Source organism: Leptodactylus fuscus, chromosome 5 (assembly GCF_031893055.1).
Source record: "Leptodactylus fuscus isolate aLepFus1 chromosome 5, aLepFus1.hap2, whole genome shotgun sequence".
In the NCBI taxonomy this organism is placed as follows: domain Eukaryota; kingdom Metazoa; phylum Chordata; class Amphibia; order Anura; family Leptodactylidae; genus Leptodactylus; species Leptodactylus fuscus.
In genome coordinates this window covers 2847336-2867002 of record NC_134269.1, presented here as the reverse complement: position 1 = coordinate 2867002, position 19667 = coordinate 2847336, and the positions used below count along the sequence as shown (strand labels likewise).

Here is a 19667-nt window from a genome sequence, read left to right as displayed (position 1 = left end):
ATATATACCCCAAGGTTCCCCAGATTCATCTTGGAGATCTTGTGGATCCAAATACCATCCAGTAGTTCAAGATCTACAACCCGCCTCACTTATATAGCGGGGTTCATTCATTTTGGTGATGTCCTTACCTGGTTGATGACTTGTTCAATATATTAAGATAATCAAGACCGTTGGGATTGTACTTATACAAAATTTGGTAAACCGTGTGTAAGGGCAGGTTCACATCTGCGCCCGGTCTCCACCTTAGTCAATCAGGCGGGTTTCCATCTTCTGCCCCGAGAAACTGGACAGGGGGCAGAAACCCGGCAGTCAGTTTGCAAACCCATTCACTTGAATGGGTTTGCAAAGTTCTGCCTGTGAGCATCTTCTGTCTTCAAAACCGTTTTTTTAGCCGGGAACAAAGTCTTTGCGTCCGGTTAAAAAAAACAACAGGCGATCACTTTGCAAACCCTTTCAAGGGAATGGGTTTGAAAACTGACCTCTGGGTTTCCGTCATCTGTCCGATTTCTTGGGGCAGAAGACAGAAACCTGCCGGATAGGCTAAGGTAGAGACCAGGCGCAGATGTGAACCCGCCCTAAGATGGGTAAGCTGGCTTTTTGTGACACAAGATATAGTTTTTATTTATACCACTTTTGGGAATGTTTTTCTCACCTTTTTCAACTTGTGTAGCAGAGCAAAATAGCGAAAAACTGCGATTTGACTCTTTCAAAAAAATTTTTATCGCTATGGAGTTGACCATATGGGATCAATCTTATTAGATTTTTAATCATTTGGACATTTTTGGATACAGTGATGTCTATCATGTAATTATTTTTATTTCTGTCCTAGGTCATGTATCTATAGGGGCCCGCCTTAGGGCAATCCTTAATAAATACACTACTAGACCAGGTCTCGGAGCGGTCATGGAGATAGGAGGCTCTCACTATCTCGCCATGCCTAGAACATGAAAGTCAATGGGTGGCAGATGGAAGGGGATTGGGGATTATTGGTCACAAAAGAAAGGGAATCGCCTCCGGGTGTCTGTTGTATAACCCAGCCCAGCGGGCACCATATTTGAAGACTATTATGGCAGATGTCAGGAAGGAGTTTATATTACACTTATCACACTGTAAGCAAATAAATCTGTAAATTCACAAATATCTACATTACTAATAACTAAGTTTTACCTTCTGGTGTCTGACTAGTTATAGATTTTGGTTCCTTATCTCTTTTTTCAAGCTTATTGATGAACGAGTAGTTGTATTTCCGAAGAGAAAAGTAGAATTGATCCATCATTGTGTAACACTTGTGTCTGATTATATTATATAGATGTCTCATCTTGTCCCTCGGACTGGTCATCACATTTATACGTTTGTACTGTTTTTTACTCAGCAGACGGACGGGTTGGAGATCATCGATAACGTCATTCACTTCCTCTATATTATCAATCAGCTCCATTTCATGTCTAGTCACAAAGTGATCCCTGACTGTAGATAGAAGAGACATGAGACAATAGTAGCAATATTACCCAAATCTCACATTATATAGGGAACATCATCAAGGTCATTGGAAATTGCAAACATTTAGAAAGGTGGATAAAGTTACATAGGGGAGTAGAGGAGCTAATATTAAAAAGATCTTGGCACAGAAAGAGTTAAAATGGAATATTACATTACCAATTATTTGATCGGACAAAGGGGTTTTGTTAGTCTTATCCCAAAACAGATGGATTATTGATATATCCCTTGGAAACCCCGTGAGGGCAGCACAGAGCCTGGATATTGTTATCTGTGTGTCCGATCTCAATGGGAATTGGCTACCATACGGTATTGGCTATCCAAAGAATGGAACCCAATGGGCATTGAATCGTCATATCCATGCTATCATAGTGGTTGTGTATATATACAGCCAATCCAGGTGAGCACACTAATATAGGGGCTTTGGTTTGGGTTATTCAACACCACTTAAGAATTGTTAATGGGTTAAACCATAGAAACAATGAAGTAGATCACTGCAAGATGGAACACTTGGAAGATAGTCCCGACTTTTCAGCTGGAAGGGTAGTCACAGTGACGATGTGCCACAAAGGCTTTCTGAAATTCTGCAAATTGTCACACCTTGCTGCTGTATGAGCTCCCATGCAGGGATAATTTACAGGATCATCCAGGTTCTTTCTGGTTCATCATCTGTTCTTACGATCAGAAAATCATTTCCAGTTCAGAAGTTATTCATACAATGTAATTGTCCCTATGTGGTGCTGCATTCTGCTCCCATAAAGAGAACATTTTCGGAGACTTCATCATTAGAAGAGTCTCTAGTGATGGACAAACCTGGAAAGAGTCTTATGATTATTCAAAAAGTTTGCCCACAAGTTTTGAATGGGATCAAAATCAAAAGAGATTATTAATATCATCTGGGATCTGTTTAAACCCCAGAACATCGTAAGAGGAGGCCCATAGGAGTGTAAAGACTTAATAAACAGCTTGTATCCGCCTTCACTTAGATCTCAGCTGGAATGAAGATGCCTAGCCGATTCTTGTCCCATATTGAAGACGGCTGATGGGCCCAGGGCAAACAATAAAAAGAAAAATCAAAACGGTTTCTGCTTTTGTTTTCCAGAAGAAAATGGAGTCATTTCCTTGGATCATGCACTGATGAGTAAAATGTCCATGTCTTATTTCCACCATCACTGAGATGCCTTGTGTTCCTTCCAATAGTATCTTATATATTACAGATTGGAGTCAGGAAGGAATTTATTCTTCTGAAATGGAGCAATTGGCATGAACCTCATGGTTTGTTTGTTTTTTCCTTCCCCTGGATCAACACTGTAGGGTTATAGGTTGGACTAGATGGATTGATGTCTTCGTCCAACCTCATCTACTATGTAACTATGAATGATGATATCAGCACTGTAAGATGTCCACCTACCACTGACCATTGGCTGAGGTCTGTCAGGTGATATTAGGTGTCATCTCTGTACTTTCACAGCACAATGCTACGACAGCCATTTTAGTTTGACCAAGACGAATCGCAATGTATTCAGTTTCATAATTTTGGAATATTCGGGTAATGAATTGGTTCACTAATTAAAGATTTGTATACAAAGTGTTCTATATGTATGGTAATTGTATCGCTGTATACATCCGACCAGTGCTTACAGTACTATATGAGTAAGGCGCACCCTCCATTGGCATTCACCTCCAACAAATTCTGAGCAGAACAAGTAGATGTGATGTCCTGTATGAATGTCCGCTCTAACTGGGTTTACCTCATTGTGCCTTTACCATGACTGACTGGAGGTCCACTGAGACTCTGTCACCTAAGGCCCCGACAAAGACCTACAGCCAGCCCTGGGTATTTTGTTACATCTCTTGCAAAAATGACACTTCCATTATATCAGATACTTAGGGCACTTTATCCAGGACTCCTCCCTTCATTGTCTGCCCCTGCTCAGTCAGCTGACCTTACATGGCTACACAGTAGACCTCAATGCTGATCATGATCCTCAGGTTGTAATAGCATAGTTGGACTCTGGACACACTGAATTTCACCATGGTGGGACTATTAAAGGATTATCTTATATTGACCTCACAATAAAACAGCAAAGATAAGTCTTGGGAGCAGAGAGATCTACAGAACATGATGTTACTCTGCATGTAGAAGAGAAGATGTTAGACCTATGGATCTACATGATCAGAATTAAAATAACTAGCCATAATATACCGCTCCGATGTAGATTCTCACTTCTTACCTCCAATCAGATCCTCCTGGAGTTCCTCTCGGACTTTCTTCTCCTTTATGTTCTCTAGAACAGCCAGGGTCACCTTAGCCCCATAGGCACACCCATAGTATTCAATAATCAGTCCAGTGACGTGTTCTGGATCTTTCCCCATCAGATCATCTTCAGGAATATTTCTATATTGTTTTCTGACAGCCCAGACACTCAGTTCCTCTAGGAACCTCTGGAAACTTGAATTTTCCAGCTTCTTCAGAGCCCTCACCAGGACCTCATGGAACATCAGCGCCATCTTTATATCAGGGCTGGCTGGTTTGTCATGTGGAGGTGTTCTTTGTTGTACTAAGAAAATAAGGATTTTATTATTAGATGGGATTATTCTTGTTCACTTACATTGCAGAACTTATTCCTTTTCTTCTCTGTGCCTGGATTCACATTGTATTTCTGTATCCTGCAGAGATATCATTTGATTAATCATCACTGGGGTTGAGCCGATCTTGAGATTTCAGGATTAATTTTAAAATCCAATTTCCGATCATTTTCCAGCCGATCCCGATTGTGAAATTTGCTCAATCGCCGATCGGGATCCGATATTTCCAGATCCCGATCACTCAACCCTAGTCAATGCTTCTCTATTAGGGTTGAGCCGATCTTGACTTTTGAGGATCGATTTTGAAATCCGAAATACTGTGAGGGGAGACGTCATGTCTGCAGGTAAGTAATTAGTAGCTAGTCTCCCATTAGAATGAATGGACGCAGCCGGTACGCAGGGGGTTAAGGCTGTGTGTCGGCTGCTTCCATTCATTCCTATGGAACCGCAGCACAGCCTTCACACTGAGTATACACTCTGTTCAGAATGAGAGGAGCGTATACTCAGTGTGAAGGCTAACATTGTTAGCTTTTTCCACAATGTGTGGCCATTAGTAAAGCATTGTGGGAAATAAACACCGATCTTGATCCCAGCTAAAAAGATCGTGTTCGGAATTCCGATGGTGATCGTGAAATTTTCTCGATCGCCGATCGGAATCCGATCTTTTCAGAACACAATCGCTCAACCCCATTCTCTATGGGAAAAGTCACTTTTAGGGTTGAGCCGATCTTGAGATTTCAAAATCTGATTTCCGATCATTTTCCAGCCGATCCCGGTCATGAAATTTGCTTGACCGCTGATCGGGATCCGATCTTTTCCGAACCCGATCGCTCACCCCTAATTATTACTAACAAAAAAATGTATTTGCTTTAGAAGAGGCTCCTACTACTTTCTTGATTGGGGGGGGGGGGTGTTGGGGCTCACACCATTGGTCACCTGGCCATATTTGCTGGTATCCTCCCTCTGCCTGCCATGCAGTGGCACCCTCTGTGTCTGGATGGTGGACAAGGAAAGTGTGGGAGTTGATTGTGCTTGTTGCCAGATCAGACAATCATCTCTGTTGTTGATTTTTCTGGTCATCTGGAGTCTATTCATCCTAAGTGTGCAGCCTCACATAAGCATAGCTGCCAACACCTCCTAAGACTAGGTTCAGACGGGGTATTTTGGAATGGAATTTGACGCGGAGGCTGCCTCAGATTTCAGTCCAAGAAACGGGTTGCGGCACTCCACTCTGGATTAGGCCCAAATGAATGAGCCTAGTCGGGAGGGAGGTGTCTTCAGGCAGAAAATCAAAACGGTTTCTGCTTTTGTTTTCCAGAAGTAAATGGAGTCATTTCCTTGGACCATGCACTGATGAGTAAAATGTCTATGTCCTATTTCCACCATCACTGAGACGTCTTGTGTTTAGGGTTGAGCCGATCTTGACTTTTCAGGGTCGATTTTAAAATCCGATTTCCGATCATTTTTCATTCGAACCCGATCTCGATCCCAATTCCGATCTCAAAGCAAGTCAATGGGATTTTTTAATTAATCAGATATCGGATTTTAAAAGCAATCCTATTCACTATACAGCATGGAATCTAACAATTGAACGCTTTAATTGTTAGAATCCAAGCTGTGTAGTGAATCACTAAAGTATCCACAGGATTCTTTTTTAATCCTCTGGCTACTTAGTCCCCCCTGGTGTCCACTTACCTGCAGAGATGGCTGCTCCGCTGCTTCTCCTTCTTCTTGTCCTCGCTGCCGCTCCACACTTCTCTTCTCTCTTCGCTGCCCCCTCCCTGCCAGGTTAGGAGAGTGTGGGCGGGTACTGGGAGGGGAGACGTCACGTCTCCCCGCCCTGTACCCGCCCACACTCTCCTAAGCCACAAGCCCCGCCTACCTAGCGCTTTAAACACTAACCTTGAAGGCGGGGCAGCGAGGCAAGAAGAAGGAGGGAACCGGAGCAGCCATCTCTAGAGGTAAGTAGCTGCTAGAGATGTTTAGTTTAGCCCTCCATTCGAATGAATGGAGGCAGCCGGCACACAGGGGGTTTGGGCTGTGTGCCGGCTGCTTCCACTCATTCCTATGGAACTGCAGTGGAGCCTTCACACTGAGTATACAGCGTATCTCAATCCCACATAAAAAGATCGTGTTCGGAATTCCGATGGCGATCGTGAAATTCTCTCGATCGCCGATCGGAATCCGATCTTTTCCGAACACGATCGCTCAACCCTACTTGTGTTCCTTCCAATAGTATCTTATATATTACAGATTGGAGTCAGGAAGGAATTTATTCTTCTGAAATGGAGCAATTGGCATGAACCTCATGGTTTGTTTGTTTTTTTCCCTTCCCCTGGATCAACACTGTAGGGTTATAGGTTGGACTAGATGGATTGATGTCTTCATCCAACCTCATCTACTATGTAACTATGAATGATGATATCAGCACTGTAAGATGTCCACCTACCACTGACCATTGGCTGAGGTCTGTCAGGTGATATTAGGTGTCATCTCTGTACTTTCACAGCACAATGCTACGACAGCCAATTTAGTTTGACCAAGACGAATCACAATGTATTCAGTTTCATGATTTTGGAATATTCGGGTAATGAATTGGTTCACTAATTAAAGATTTGTATACAAAGTGTTCTATATGTATGGTAATTGTATGGCTGTATACATCCGACCAGTGCTTACAGTACTATATGAGTAAGGCGCACCCTCCATTGGCATTCACCTCCAACAAATTCTGAGCAGAACAAGTAGATGTGATGTCCTGTATGAATGTCCGCTCTAACTGGGTTTACCTCATTGTGCCTTTACCATGACTGACCGGAGGTCCACTGAGACTCTGTCACCTAAGGCCCCGACAAAGACCTACAGCCAGCCCTGGGTATTTTGTTACATCTCTTGCAAAAAATGACACTTCCATTATATCAGATACTTAGGACACTTTATCCAGGACTCCTCCCTTCATTGTCTGCACCTGCTCAGTCAGCTGACCTTACATGGCTACACAGTAGACCTCAATGCTGATCATGATCCCAGGGTTGTAATAGCATAGTTGGATTCTGGACACATTGAATTTCCCTATGGTGGGACCATTAAAGGATTATCTTATCTTATAATGACCTGATGTTACTCTGCATGTAGAAGAGGAGATGTTAGACCTATGGATCTATATGATCAGAATTATAATAACTAGCCATAATATACGGCTCAGACGCAGATTCTCACTTCTTACCTCCAATCAGATCCTCCTGGAGTTCCTCTCGGACTTTCTTCTCCTTTATGTTCTCTAGAACAGCCAGGGTCACCTTCGCCCCATAGGCACACCCATAGTATTCAATAATCAGTCCAGTGACGTGTTCTGGATCTTTCTCCATCAGATCATCTTCAGGAATATTTCTATATTGTTTTCTGACAGCCCAGACACTCAGTTCCTCTAGGAACCTCTGGAAACTTGAATTTTCCAGCTTCTTCAGAGCCCTCACCAGGACCTCATGGAACATCAGCGCCATCTTTATATCAGGGCTGGCTGGTTCCTCATGTGGAGGTATTCTTTGTTGTACTAAGAAAATAAGGATTATATTATTAGATGGGATTATTCTTGTTCACTTACATTGCAGAATTTATTCCTTTTCTTCTCTGTGCCTGGATTCACATTGTATTTCTGTATCCTGCAGAGATATCATTTTATTAATCATCACTGGGGTTGAGCCGATCTTGAGATTTCAGGATCAATTTTAAAATCCAATTTCTGATCATTTTCCAGCCGATCCCGATTGTGAAATTTGCTCAATCGCCGATCGGGATCCAATCTTTCCAGATCCCTAGTCAATGCTTCTCTATTAGGGTTGAGCCGATCTTGACTTTTCAGGATCGATTTTGAAATCCGATTTCCGATCATTTTTCATTTGAACCCGATCTCGATCCCAATTCCGATCCCAATGCAAGTCAATGGGATTTTTTTTTACTAATCGGAGATTGGATTTTGAAAACAATCCTATTCACTTTACAACATGGAATCTAACAATTGAATGCTTTAATTGTTAGAATCCACGCCGTTTAGTGATTTTTTTTAATCACTAAGTAGCCAGAGGATTTTTTTTTTTAATCCTCTGGCTCCTCAGTCCCCCCTGGTGTCCACTTACCTGCAGAGATGGCTGGTCCGGTGCCCGGTGTTCTCGTTCTTTTACGCCTTGCTGCCCCCTGCCTCCCAGGTTAGGAGAGTGTGGGCGGGTACTGGACCCTGTACCCGCCCACACTCTCCTAAGCCACAAGCCCTGCCTTCTTCCTAGTTCTTTAAATACTAACCTGGGAGGCAGGGGCAGAGAGGCGAAGAACGAGAACACCGGGCACCGGACCAGCCATCTCTGCAGGTAAGTAGTTAGTAGCTAGTCTCCCATTAGTATGAATGGACGCAGCCGGCACGTAGGGGGTTAAGGCTGTGTGTCGGCTGCTTCCATTCATTCCTATGGAACCGCAGTGAAGCCTTCACAGAACGAGTGGAGCGTATACTCAGTGTGAAGGCTAACATTGTTAGCTTTTCCCACAATGCTTGGCCAGTAGCAAAGCATTGTGGGAAATAATCACCGATCTTGATCCCACCTAAAAAGATCGTGTTCGGAATTTCAATCGCGATTGTGAAATTTTCTCAATTGCAGATCGGAATCTGATCTTTTACGAACACGATCGCTCAACCCTATTCTCTATGGGAAAAGTCACTTTTAAGGCTGAGCCAATCATGAAATTTCAAATTCTGATTTCAGATCATTTTCCAGCCCATCCCGATCGTGAAATTTGCTTGACCGCCGATCAGGATCCGATCTTTTCGCTCAATCCTAATTATTAACTAAAAATGTATTTGCTTTAGAAGAGGCACCTACTACTTTCTTGATGGGGGGGGGGGGGGGTTGAGGGTCACACCATTGGTCACCTGGCTATATTTGTCCTCCCTCTGCCTGCCATGCAGTGGCGCCCTCTGTGCCTGGATGTTGGACAAGGAAAGTGTGGGAGTTGATTGTGCTTGTTGCCAGATCAGACAATCATCTCTGTTGTTGATTTTTCTGGTCATCTGGAGTCTATTCATCCTAAGTGTTCACCCTCACATAACTATAGCTCTCAACACCTCCTAAGACTAGATTCTGACGGGGTATTTTGGAATGGAATTTGACGCGGAGGCTGCATCAGATTTCAGTTTAAGAAACGGGTCACGGCACTCCACTCCTGGATTAGGCCCAAATGAATGAGCCTAGTTGGGAGAGAGGTGTCTTCAGGCAGACGTCCGACCGTGGCATCCGCCTGAAGAATGAGCATGTCGCTTCTTTTTTCGGGGAGCCGGAACAAACGGCTCCCGGAAAAAAGAACTGACCGGCTCCCATTGATTTCAATGGGAGATGGGTTTTTTGGTCAGAATTTTGAGGCAAAGTCTGTCTCAAAATCCTGACCAAAATACCCTGTGTGATCTCAGCTTAACAGCTACATCAGGTTTTCCTATCCTCAGAGAGCAGAGAGCTTTATGATATAAGTGCCATGTACTTCCTTGCTCCTTTCTAGGCCTCAAGCTTGAGTTGTGGTCTAGTAGACAAGGCCTAAACATAAAGTCTACAGAAGCTGGGTCCAGGTGACATCAGGGGCATTTTGGGTCCAGCATCAGTGGCCGGACTGAAAGAAGAGGCCAGTGAGAGTGCCTGAGGTAAGAGAAACTGATGGAAGTTGTTGTATGCCATTATGGCTGCACAACGTAGAGCAAGCCCATGGAAGAAAGATGGCAAATAGCAGAGGTTAAAGGACGCAAATGGAATAAGTGACATGCAGGTAGGTCTTAAGTAGTCTCTGCTGGAGTGTGAAGGACATACATAATATTAGACAGTGAGTTATGGATATATAGACCCATTCTTGCTTTTTACCATATGGTGTGGAGTCAGGTAAAGGGCTTTCATGTCTCGGTTCCTTAGATGGTCTTTCCAGGTTATTGATGACCGTGTAGTTGTATCTCCAGAGAGAAATGTAGAATTGATCCTTCATTGTGTCAGACTGATGACGGAAAATATCCCATAGGTATCTCATCTTGTTTTTAGGTCTGGTCATCACTCGTAAAACTTCACATTGTTCTGCAGTCAGGAGGTGGTTGGATCGGAGATCATCAATAACTGCATTCACCTCCCTAATGTTGTGAATCAGGTGATATTGGTGTCTGTTCACAAAGTGATCTCTACCTAAAGGGAAAAGAGAAATGTGGTAAAAGACTGGCTAAACCTTATTAGGGTGGAAAACGAAAAGTAATGATCCCCGAAAAGTGGAAAAAGGTGGTGATACCGTAGAGCAGGGGATGGTGTATAGTGACACTAACAAGGGTGCTATACTAGCCAGGCTCATCGAGACACATAGATAAGAAGGGGAAGTCAATATTATATCCCATAATCCCTGAAATGGTCCTCTCTTGTGCTTTACTGATGGTTCAGTTAATGTTAATGTTGTAGACTCACACCAGACGTATGGAGGGTTTCTGCTCTTCCTTTCTTCTGCTTCAAGGTCTTTGATGACTTCTTCATGGTGTTGTTTGAGACTCCTATAAGCCGTATACTTTCCAGTATCCTCCCAGTGTCTGATAACATCACACAGCTCTCTCATTTTCTCCGAGGATCTTCTCTTGTCCATCACATCTTTGTACTGTTCCTCCCTCAGTAGATCTTGGTCCCAGAGATCTCGTAGAACTGGATCTACTTCTGTTATCTTACAAACAAGCTCAGACCGGTGATTTTCTATAAAGGTTACCCTGTCTGTAGAGGGAAGGAAGACTCATGAGAGTAAGACATATCAGCATATTGTCATTACATCCAGGAACATCTGACATATGGGAAATTTAGAGCCCTACATGTAAAGTGTACTTCTAGGGAGGATCCACCTATACAGCTAGAGTAGTGGTGTCTCTCTGCTGTCTCTAATATCATGTCCTCGCTCTAAGACTGAACTACTACTGTTTCCACCATCTAATAGATCTGTCCCTGATATATCCATTGTAGTCTCAGGCCTTACTATAACTCCTAGGCTCTCTCCGTTCACTCAATGACCTAACACTTCCATCCTCTATTATCAGAACCTCCCCCGCTCGTATACAAGACTTCTCCCGAGCTGCACCACTTCTCTGGAATGCTCTACCCCGGACAATCACATTAACTCCCAATTTCTACAGCTTTAAACGCAAACTAAAGACGCATCTTATCAGACAAGCCGATCACAATTCCTAATATAATCCCTTCCATACCGTAATTAGAATCTCCAAAATCTAACCCTCCTCTGTCCCCGCTCCCACATTTCACCACATGATATGATGTCAACTCAGGATAACTTTATCTGTCCAAGCTCCATCCACATGTTACAGGACACGACTGGTGATGGCTCATACAGTTTTATGTTTGTGTAATGACAGTCACCTCTATTACAGAAGTGTCTGAACACTGTATAAGCAATGCCGCCCCTGCTACCTCTTGTGTCGCCCCCTCTACCTCATAGATTGTAAGCTCTTGTGAGCAGGGCCCTCAGTCCCATTGTGTGAAATGATTTTCTTTGTAATGTACCTTCTGTCTGTATTTGAACCCTACAAATTGTACAGCGCTGCGGAATATGTTGGCGCTCTAGAAATAAAATATAATAATAATAATAATAATAATAATAATAATAATAATAATAATAATAATAATATTAGTGATAAACTGAATGGCCCCAGACACCATTTCACTATCTACAGAGGAAATGTAGTTAATGGGAATGTGACACCAGAACCCATAATATCAACCCAGCCCTGTAGATAGATAGGTTAGGGTCACCATAATCCAGAATATTAATCCAGCCCTACAGATAGATAGGTTTGCTCTTTGGACCAAGTTACCATTTCTCCAAGCAGTAAGTGACAAAACCTTCAAAGAGCTCAGTTGCATATTGACAAAAATTGGGATATTTTGGCAAGGGAGCCACAGATTCACGAGAGGAAGACACTGATTGATTCAGGTGACCCTAACCTATCTATTTACAGGTTTGGGGGATATATCTGGGGATAGACTCCCTTTAACAATGTATTTCATGCACTGTAAAGTTGACCATCACCCGAGAAAGTCTAGAAGGACACAATAGCATGGCCACCTTCTTCATGAGGAACTAGCTCATGACTTTCCAAAAACTTTCATGAAACATTCAGTGGCTTTCCTATTGTTATTGGGCTGGGGTTGGGACACTCCGCTCCATCAGAGTTACTATAACTCATGCCAGATAGCTGATAGGAGTTATATCTGAAATCTGTTTGAGTTCTGGCACACAGTAGTCGGGGACTTTATTAAAGTTGGCTTATTGAACACCAGTCTTAGCTCATCCTCCCTCCAGTAGAAATCACTGCCATGTCCACATATCACACCACAAAAAATGAATTTGTGGCCTCACTCTTGGGTCAGCTGGGTCAACAAGAATGGATTATTGTAGTTATTATAATACATGGCAATCACTTGGTAGAATTCTGTTCCGGTCCTGATGAAATCTGTGACTAGTAGATTGTCAGAACAGATACCACTCGACCGCTGCCCCTTATATGTAATAGTGAAGAGTAAGCCCACCCATTTTCCAATAGTTCCTGGTCACCATTAGGTAAGAATCAGAATCGACATCCTCAAGTATTTAGAGCATGACCCAGACCTACCTTTCACCTTTAGCCCTAAACCTGGACATTTATGTGACTATGATCCTCCTACCTGTGAACATCACCGTTCCGAGTCCATGTCCAGCAACATCCACTGCCAAAATATAACAATGAAAGTCACATGTTAGTCCACCAGAATATGGATTTAGGTATCAGACTAATATATTAGGAACCTTGTACATGAATGTGGGATAAGATGCAATTCGGAGGGATCCAACCACTGGGAACCCCAAGTATAATGAGACTGTGTTGTTTTGCCCCCAGTCCGAGCCTATCTATGACCACATTCAGTGGCCCATGCATAGCACCCCACAACTAAATAAATCACACCCAGGAAATACAACAAATATTCACTAGTGGGGTCCCTATAGTGGTGAGTGACGGTATTACATGTCTATTGACTTCAACAAGCGTCATGATGTTAATGCGCCCCATCTGACCACCGAGGCCCAATCGCTGACCTCAGCATACCCCAGAGGCGGCCATGTCATCCAGGTGAGGCTGGCAGAGGATCAGCCTGATGCTGTGAGGTTGGCCAGGACAGGTGAGGGTTTCCATAAACCACTGAAGAGACACCAGTACACAACAGCGACTGTGAGAAACAAACCCCCAGAAATCTGAGCTCTAATTGAGCCCAAAACTTTTGGAAGATTTTGGTTGAATCCAGCGAGACAATTTTTTGACAAATTTTGCATTAAATTTCACGGGGAACTTTTTTCGCTGCAGTTTATATCCAAAGTCACAAACTGGGAGGATGGCGTCATTCCCGGCATGACCTCAGATCAGGAAGATATGGTAGATTTCTGGGTAGGGTTGAGCGATCGGGATTGGCAAAGATCGGATCCCTATCGGTGATCAAGTAAATTTCACGATCGGGATTGGCTGGAAAATGATCTGGAAAATCATTGAAAATCGGATTTTGAAATCTCACGATTGGCTCAACCTTACTGTATATATAATATACAATTAGGGTTGAGCGATCGGGATCAGGAAAGATCAGATCCCGATTGGCGATCAATCAAACTTCATAATCAGGATCGGCTGGAAAATGATCGGAAATCGGATTTTAAAAATCGACCCTAAAATCTCAAGATCTGCTCAACCCTACTTCTGGATCTAGATGTGAGGATTTTGTTTAGTATCAGATTATCACTTCTTACCTTCCTGCAGGTCACGCTGGAGTTCCTCACGGACTTTTATCTCCTTTATGTCCTCCAGGACATCCAGGGTCACCTCCGCCCCATAGACATACTTATAATATTCATTGATCAGGCTGACAACTTCTTCTGGATCTTTCCCCTTCAGCTCCTCTTTAGGAATACTCTTATATTCTTCTCTCACTTTCCAGACACTCAGTTTCTCTATAAATCTCTGGAAACCGAGTTCCGTCAGCTTCTTCAGAGCCCTCACCAGGACGTTCTGCAATGTCAGCCCCATCTTTAGTTCGGTGCGGGTCGGATATCACTTAGGGAAGAAGAGCATAGCATCGTGTTAGCCAGAAGAAGTCGTGTGATATGGGATACTAGTGTGTGAAGAGGGCAGAAGTCACGCATATCCGATACCTGCATTGGCTAACCATACATTCCATTTGTAGATTTCACAGCACACGACGGCTCCTTCTTCAGGCTGCCCAGGAATATATCTGACATATAATGCATCAATATTATAACTGAATAAGCTTTACATGTATAACTTAAAGTCCAGAGGTGTCAGCCAAATTCCAAGTTCATATTTGGAATCAGCGCACTTATTTTAGTATAAATCACATGTTTTTCTCTCAGTAGCAAAATCATTGTTGCTCCGACCCTTTCATATGCACTGTATGGACTTATGACGTTAAAAGACCCTCTATATACAGTGAGGACATGAGACCTCTATATACAGTGAGGACATGAGACCTCTATATACAGTGAGGACATGAGACCTCTATATACAGTGAGGACATGAGACCTCTATATACAGTGAAGACATGAGACCTCTATATACAGTGAGTGCAGTCAGGACATGAGACCTCTATATACAGTGAGGACATGAGACCTCTATATACAGTGAGTGCGGTCAGGACATGAGACCTCTATATACAGTGAGTGCGGTCAGGACATGACACCTCTATATACAGTGAGTGCGGTCAGGACATGAGACCTCTATATACAGTGAGTGCGGTCAGGACATGAGACCTCTATATACAGTGAGTGCGGTCAGGACATGAGACCTCTATATACAGTGAGTGCGGTCAGGACATGAGACCTCTATATACAGTGAGTGCGGTCAGGACATGAGACCTCTATATACAGTGAGTGCGGTCAGGACATGAGATCTCTATATACAGTGAGTGCGGTCAGGAGATGACATCTCTATATACAGTGAGTGCGGTCAGGACATGAGATCTCTATATACAGTGAGTGCGGTCAGGACTTGAGACCTCTATATACAGTGAGTGCGGTCAGGACATGAGACCTCTATATACAGTGAGTGCGGTCAGGACATGAGACCTCTATATACAGTGAGTGCGGTCAGGACGTGAGACCTCTATATACAGTGAGTGCGGTCATGACGTGAGACCTCTATATACAGTGAGTGCGGTCAGGACGTGAGACCTCTATATACAGTGAGTGCGGTCAGGACGTGAGACCTCTATATACAGTGAGTGCGGTCAGGACGTGAGACCTCTATATACAGTGAGTGCGGTCAGGACGTGAGACCTCTATATACAGTGAGTGCGGTCAGGACATCAGTGCTCTATATACAGTGAGTGCGGTCAGGACATGAGACCTTTATATACAGTGAGTGCGGTCAGGACATGAGACCTCTATATACAGTGAGTGCGGTCAGGACATGAGACCTCTATATACAGTGAGTGCGGTCAGGACATGAGACCTCTATATACAGTGAGTGCGGTCAGGACGTGAGACCTCTATATACAGTGAGTGCAGTCAGGACATCAGTGCTCTATATACAGTCCTATGAAAAAGTTTGGGCACCCCTATTAATCTTAATCATTTTTTGTTCTAAATATTTTGGTGTTTGCAACAGCCATTTCAGTTTGATATATCTAATAACTGATGGACACAGTAATATTTCAGGATTGAAATGAGGTTTATTGTACTAACAGAAAATGTGCAATATGCATTAAACCAAAATTTGACCGGTGCAAAAGTATGGGCACCCTTATCATTTTATTGATTTGAATTCCCCTAACTACTTTTTACTGACTTACTGAAGCACAAAATTGGTTTTGTAACCTCAGTGAGCTTTGAACTTCATAGCCAGATGTATCCAATCATAAGAAAAGGTATTTAAGGTGGCCAATTGCAAGTTGATCTCCTATTTGAATCTCCTCTGAAGAGTGGCATCATGGGCTACTCAAAACAACTCTCAAATGATCTGAAAACAAAGATTGTTCAACATAGTTGTTCAGGGGAAGGATACAAAAAGCTGTCTCAGAGATTTAACCTGTCAGTTTCCACTGTGAGGAACATAGTAAGGAAATGGAAGACCACAGGGACAGTTCTTGTTAAGCCCAGAAGTGGCAGGCCAAGAAAAATATCAGAAAGGCAGAGAAGAAGAATGGTGAGAAGAGTCAAGGACAATCCACAGACACCTCCAAAGAGCTGCAGCATCATCTTGCTGCAGATGGTGTCACTGTGCATCGGTCAACTATACAGCGCACTTTGCACAAATAGAAGCTGTATGGGAGAGTGATGAGAAAGAAGCCGTTTCTGCACGTACGCCACAAATAGAGTTGCCTGAGGTATGAAAAAGCACATTTGGACAAGGCAGCTTCATTTTGGAAACAAAAATTGAGTTGTTTGGTTATAAAAAAAAGGCGTTATGCATGGCGTCCAAAAAGAAACAGCATTCCAAGAAAAACACATGCTACCCACTGTAAAATTTGGTGGAGGTTCCATCATGCTTTGGGGCTGTGTGGCCAATGCCGGCATCGGGAATCTTGTTAAAGTTGAGGGTCGCATGGATTCCACTCAGTATCAGCAGATTCTTGAGAATAATGTTCAAGAATCAGTGACGAAGTTGAAGTTACGCCGGGGATGGATATTTCAGCAAGACAATGATCCAAAACACCGCTCCAAATCCTCAGGCATTCATGCAGAGGAACAATTACAATGTTCTGGAATGGCCATCCCAGTCCCCAGACCTGAATATCATTGAACATCTGTGGGATGATTTGAAGCGGGCTGTCCATGCTCGGCGACCATCTAACTTAACTGAACTTGAATTGTTTGTCCAAAATACCTTTATCCAGGAACTGATTAAAAGCTACAGGAAGCGACTAGAGGCTGTTATCTTTGCAAAAGGAGGATCTACTAAATATTAATGTCACTTTTCTGTTGAGGTGCCCATACTTTTGCACCGGTCAAATTTTGGTTTAATGCATATTGCACATTTTCTGTTAGTACAATAAACCTCATTTCAATCCTGAAATATTACTGTGTCCATCAGTTATTAGATATATCAAACTGAAATGGCTGTTATAAACACCAAAATATTTAGAACTAAAAATGATTAAGGTTAATAGGGGTGCCCAAACTTTTTCATAGGACTGTACAGTGAGTGTGGTCAGGACATGAGACCTTTATATACAGTGAGTGCGGTCAGGACATGAGACCTCTATATACAGTGAGTGCGGTCAGGACATGAGACCTCTATATACAGTGAGTGCGGACAGGACATGAGACCTCTATATACAGTGAGTGCGGTCAGGACATGAGACCTCTATATACAGTGAGTGCGGACAGGACATGAGACCTCTATATACAGTGAGTGCGGTCAGGACATGAGACCTCTATATACAGTGAGTGCGGTCAGGACGTGAGACCTCTATATACAGTGAGTGGGGTCAGGACGTGAGACCCCTATATACAGTGAGTGCAGTCAGGACATGAGACCTCTATATACAGTGAGTGCGGTCAGGACGTGAGACCCCTATATACAGTGAGTGCAGTCAGGACATGAGACCTCTATATACAGTGAGTGCAGTCAGGCTTTGATAGAGAGAAACAATGTATAAAGAATGTAACAAGTATCTTTCGGGATACACAGAGATACACAGAGATACATAGAGATACATAAACATACATAGAGATACTGTATATAGAGATATTCGCTCTGTAGAACTTCACTAAAGTTTTGTTACTTTGTAACTTATTAGAATTCTCTCCCAGAAGTTGTCGCTGCCCCCGGTGGTCGCTGCAGCTCAGGCCTTTCCTTCTTTACCTCTGTATTATACACTACACGCCGCCCTCTTATTACATCCTCTTGTCCTGGTGTCGATCACTGATCAGGAGGGATCTCCAGGACAGATCACTGACGGAGCCGCCACTGGATCTCCTGCACATTCTCTGACATGCTTGTCTTCCACTTCCTGGTGTGAACACTGCCCAGACGTTCCACCCCCTGGGAGGCGACACTTACTGAGTTCTAGATCTTAAAGGAGAAGTCACATTTATTTGTAGAGTTGAATTTGACATAGCAGTTTTTACAAAATAAAAATAAACAAATTTATATAAATAAATCCCCAGCTTAGATACAGCAGAGATTAGATACCAGACATAGTAGGGACCTCCTGATGTCAGAAGATCTCAGGTCACCCGTGTCCATGTCACGTCAGCCAGGTCAGGGATGACTTTTTACTTTTTTTGACTTGGACCTCTCTCTGTGATAACACACAAGGTAAAGATTGTGTAGGTGTGAGACAAGACAGTGCCATCTACTGGGACCATGGCCAGGTCCTTATGGAGAAGGGATGTAGTCACAACCCCATAGATACATCTGCAAGACCAACCAAGGGCACCAGCATGGAGTCACTGAAAAAGGGGAAAAGGGCGGGGCTTAACTAGCATTGACTATAATGGAGTCTATGAACTGTACTAAGATGAAGGACTTACATGCCTGGAACTAAGACAGCGCCACCTACTGGGTCCATGTCTAAGTCATTATGGAGAAGGCTATTTAGTCCCATCCCTATAGAAATATCTGCAAGACCAACTAAGTCCACCATTATGGGCTCATTAAAACAGGGGAGGGGGCTGGGCTTAGCATGAGCAGAGGCGGGGCATATCTACCATTGACTATAATGAAGTTTGTGAGCTCTACTAATTCAAAAGTCAGAACCAAAATAGCACCACATACTGGATCCATGTCTGAGTGCGCCTGCATGGATTCACTTACACAGGAGAAGGGTTGGGGCTTAACACAGAGATCTCCCTTCCTCAATTTAACCTAACCCTTTATCTGCAGGTATACCTGGCTAATAAGCTATAGCAGGTAGCTGCTGTCAGGTGCTGCTCAGTGAAGTAACTGAGGGCACTCAGTCTAGCATAGGCGTGTAGCCAGATTCTGGTTTGTTTAGTGGCTGCTCTGTACCCGAGCACGGTGGAGAGTCGGTCGCAGTAATCTCCCCCTCGGCTGCCCCCACAGACCTTTCCACTCTGGCTCAGGGCTTAGTTCAGGCTATGTTTCAGTTGGTTGGTAGTCTGCCAGCCCCTGCGGCGTCACCGTGTCCTCTTTTGCCCCTGGAGAAGTACGTGGGTGAGCCGCGGGGTTGTCGGGGATTCATCCATCAGTGTACCACCTACATAGAGGCCTGTCCCAGTCTCTTCCCAGATGAGAAATCTAAGATGGCCTTTGTTGTTTCCTTGCTCACTGGAAGAACATTGGCTTGGGTCATCCCCTTAAAAGAACATGGAGCGGCGGAGTTGGCTACGCTAGCTTCACTGTTTAAAGCACTACGCCTGGTGTTTCATGGCCCTGTGCCCTTGTCCACTTACGCCTCTCAGCTCTTGCGGTTGCTGCAAGGCCAGAGCTCAGTGGCAGACTTTCCAATAGGAGAGTGGAGCGGGGGTCTTTGAATCATCCATTGCCCCATCGGTTGCAGGGTCCATGGAGCCCA

At 43.6% G+C, this 19667-nt stretch overlaps 1 protein-coding gene across 1 annotated transcript in view; it reads right to left on the bottom strand.

The window, feature by feature from the left end:
- The window catches only part of LOC142204278 (uncharacterized), a 44974-nt gene extending 26828 nt beyond the window's left edge, over positions 1–18146 (bottom strand). The window contains exons 1-8 of the mRNA XM_075275587.1: positions 17993–18146; positions 13921–14224; positions 12813–12854; positions 10560–10853; positions 9981–10289; positions 7313–7639; positions 3732–4058; positions 1168–1467 (exon numbers count right to left, since the gene is read on the bottom strand). Of these exons, the coding sequence (XP_075131688.1) occupies positions 1168–1467; positions 3732–4058; positions 7313–7639; positions 9981–10289; positions 10560–10853; positions 12813–12854; positions 13921–14197 (1876 nt within the window). The 5' untranslated portion in view covers positions 14198–14224; positions 17993–18146. The remainder of the gene's footprint in view (positions 1–1167; positions 1468–3731; positions 4059–7312; positions 7640–9980; positions 10290–10559; positions 10854–12812; positions 12855–13920; positions 14225–17992) is intronic.
- Between the last annotated feature and the right edge of the window lie 1521 nt (positions 18147–19667).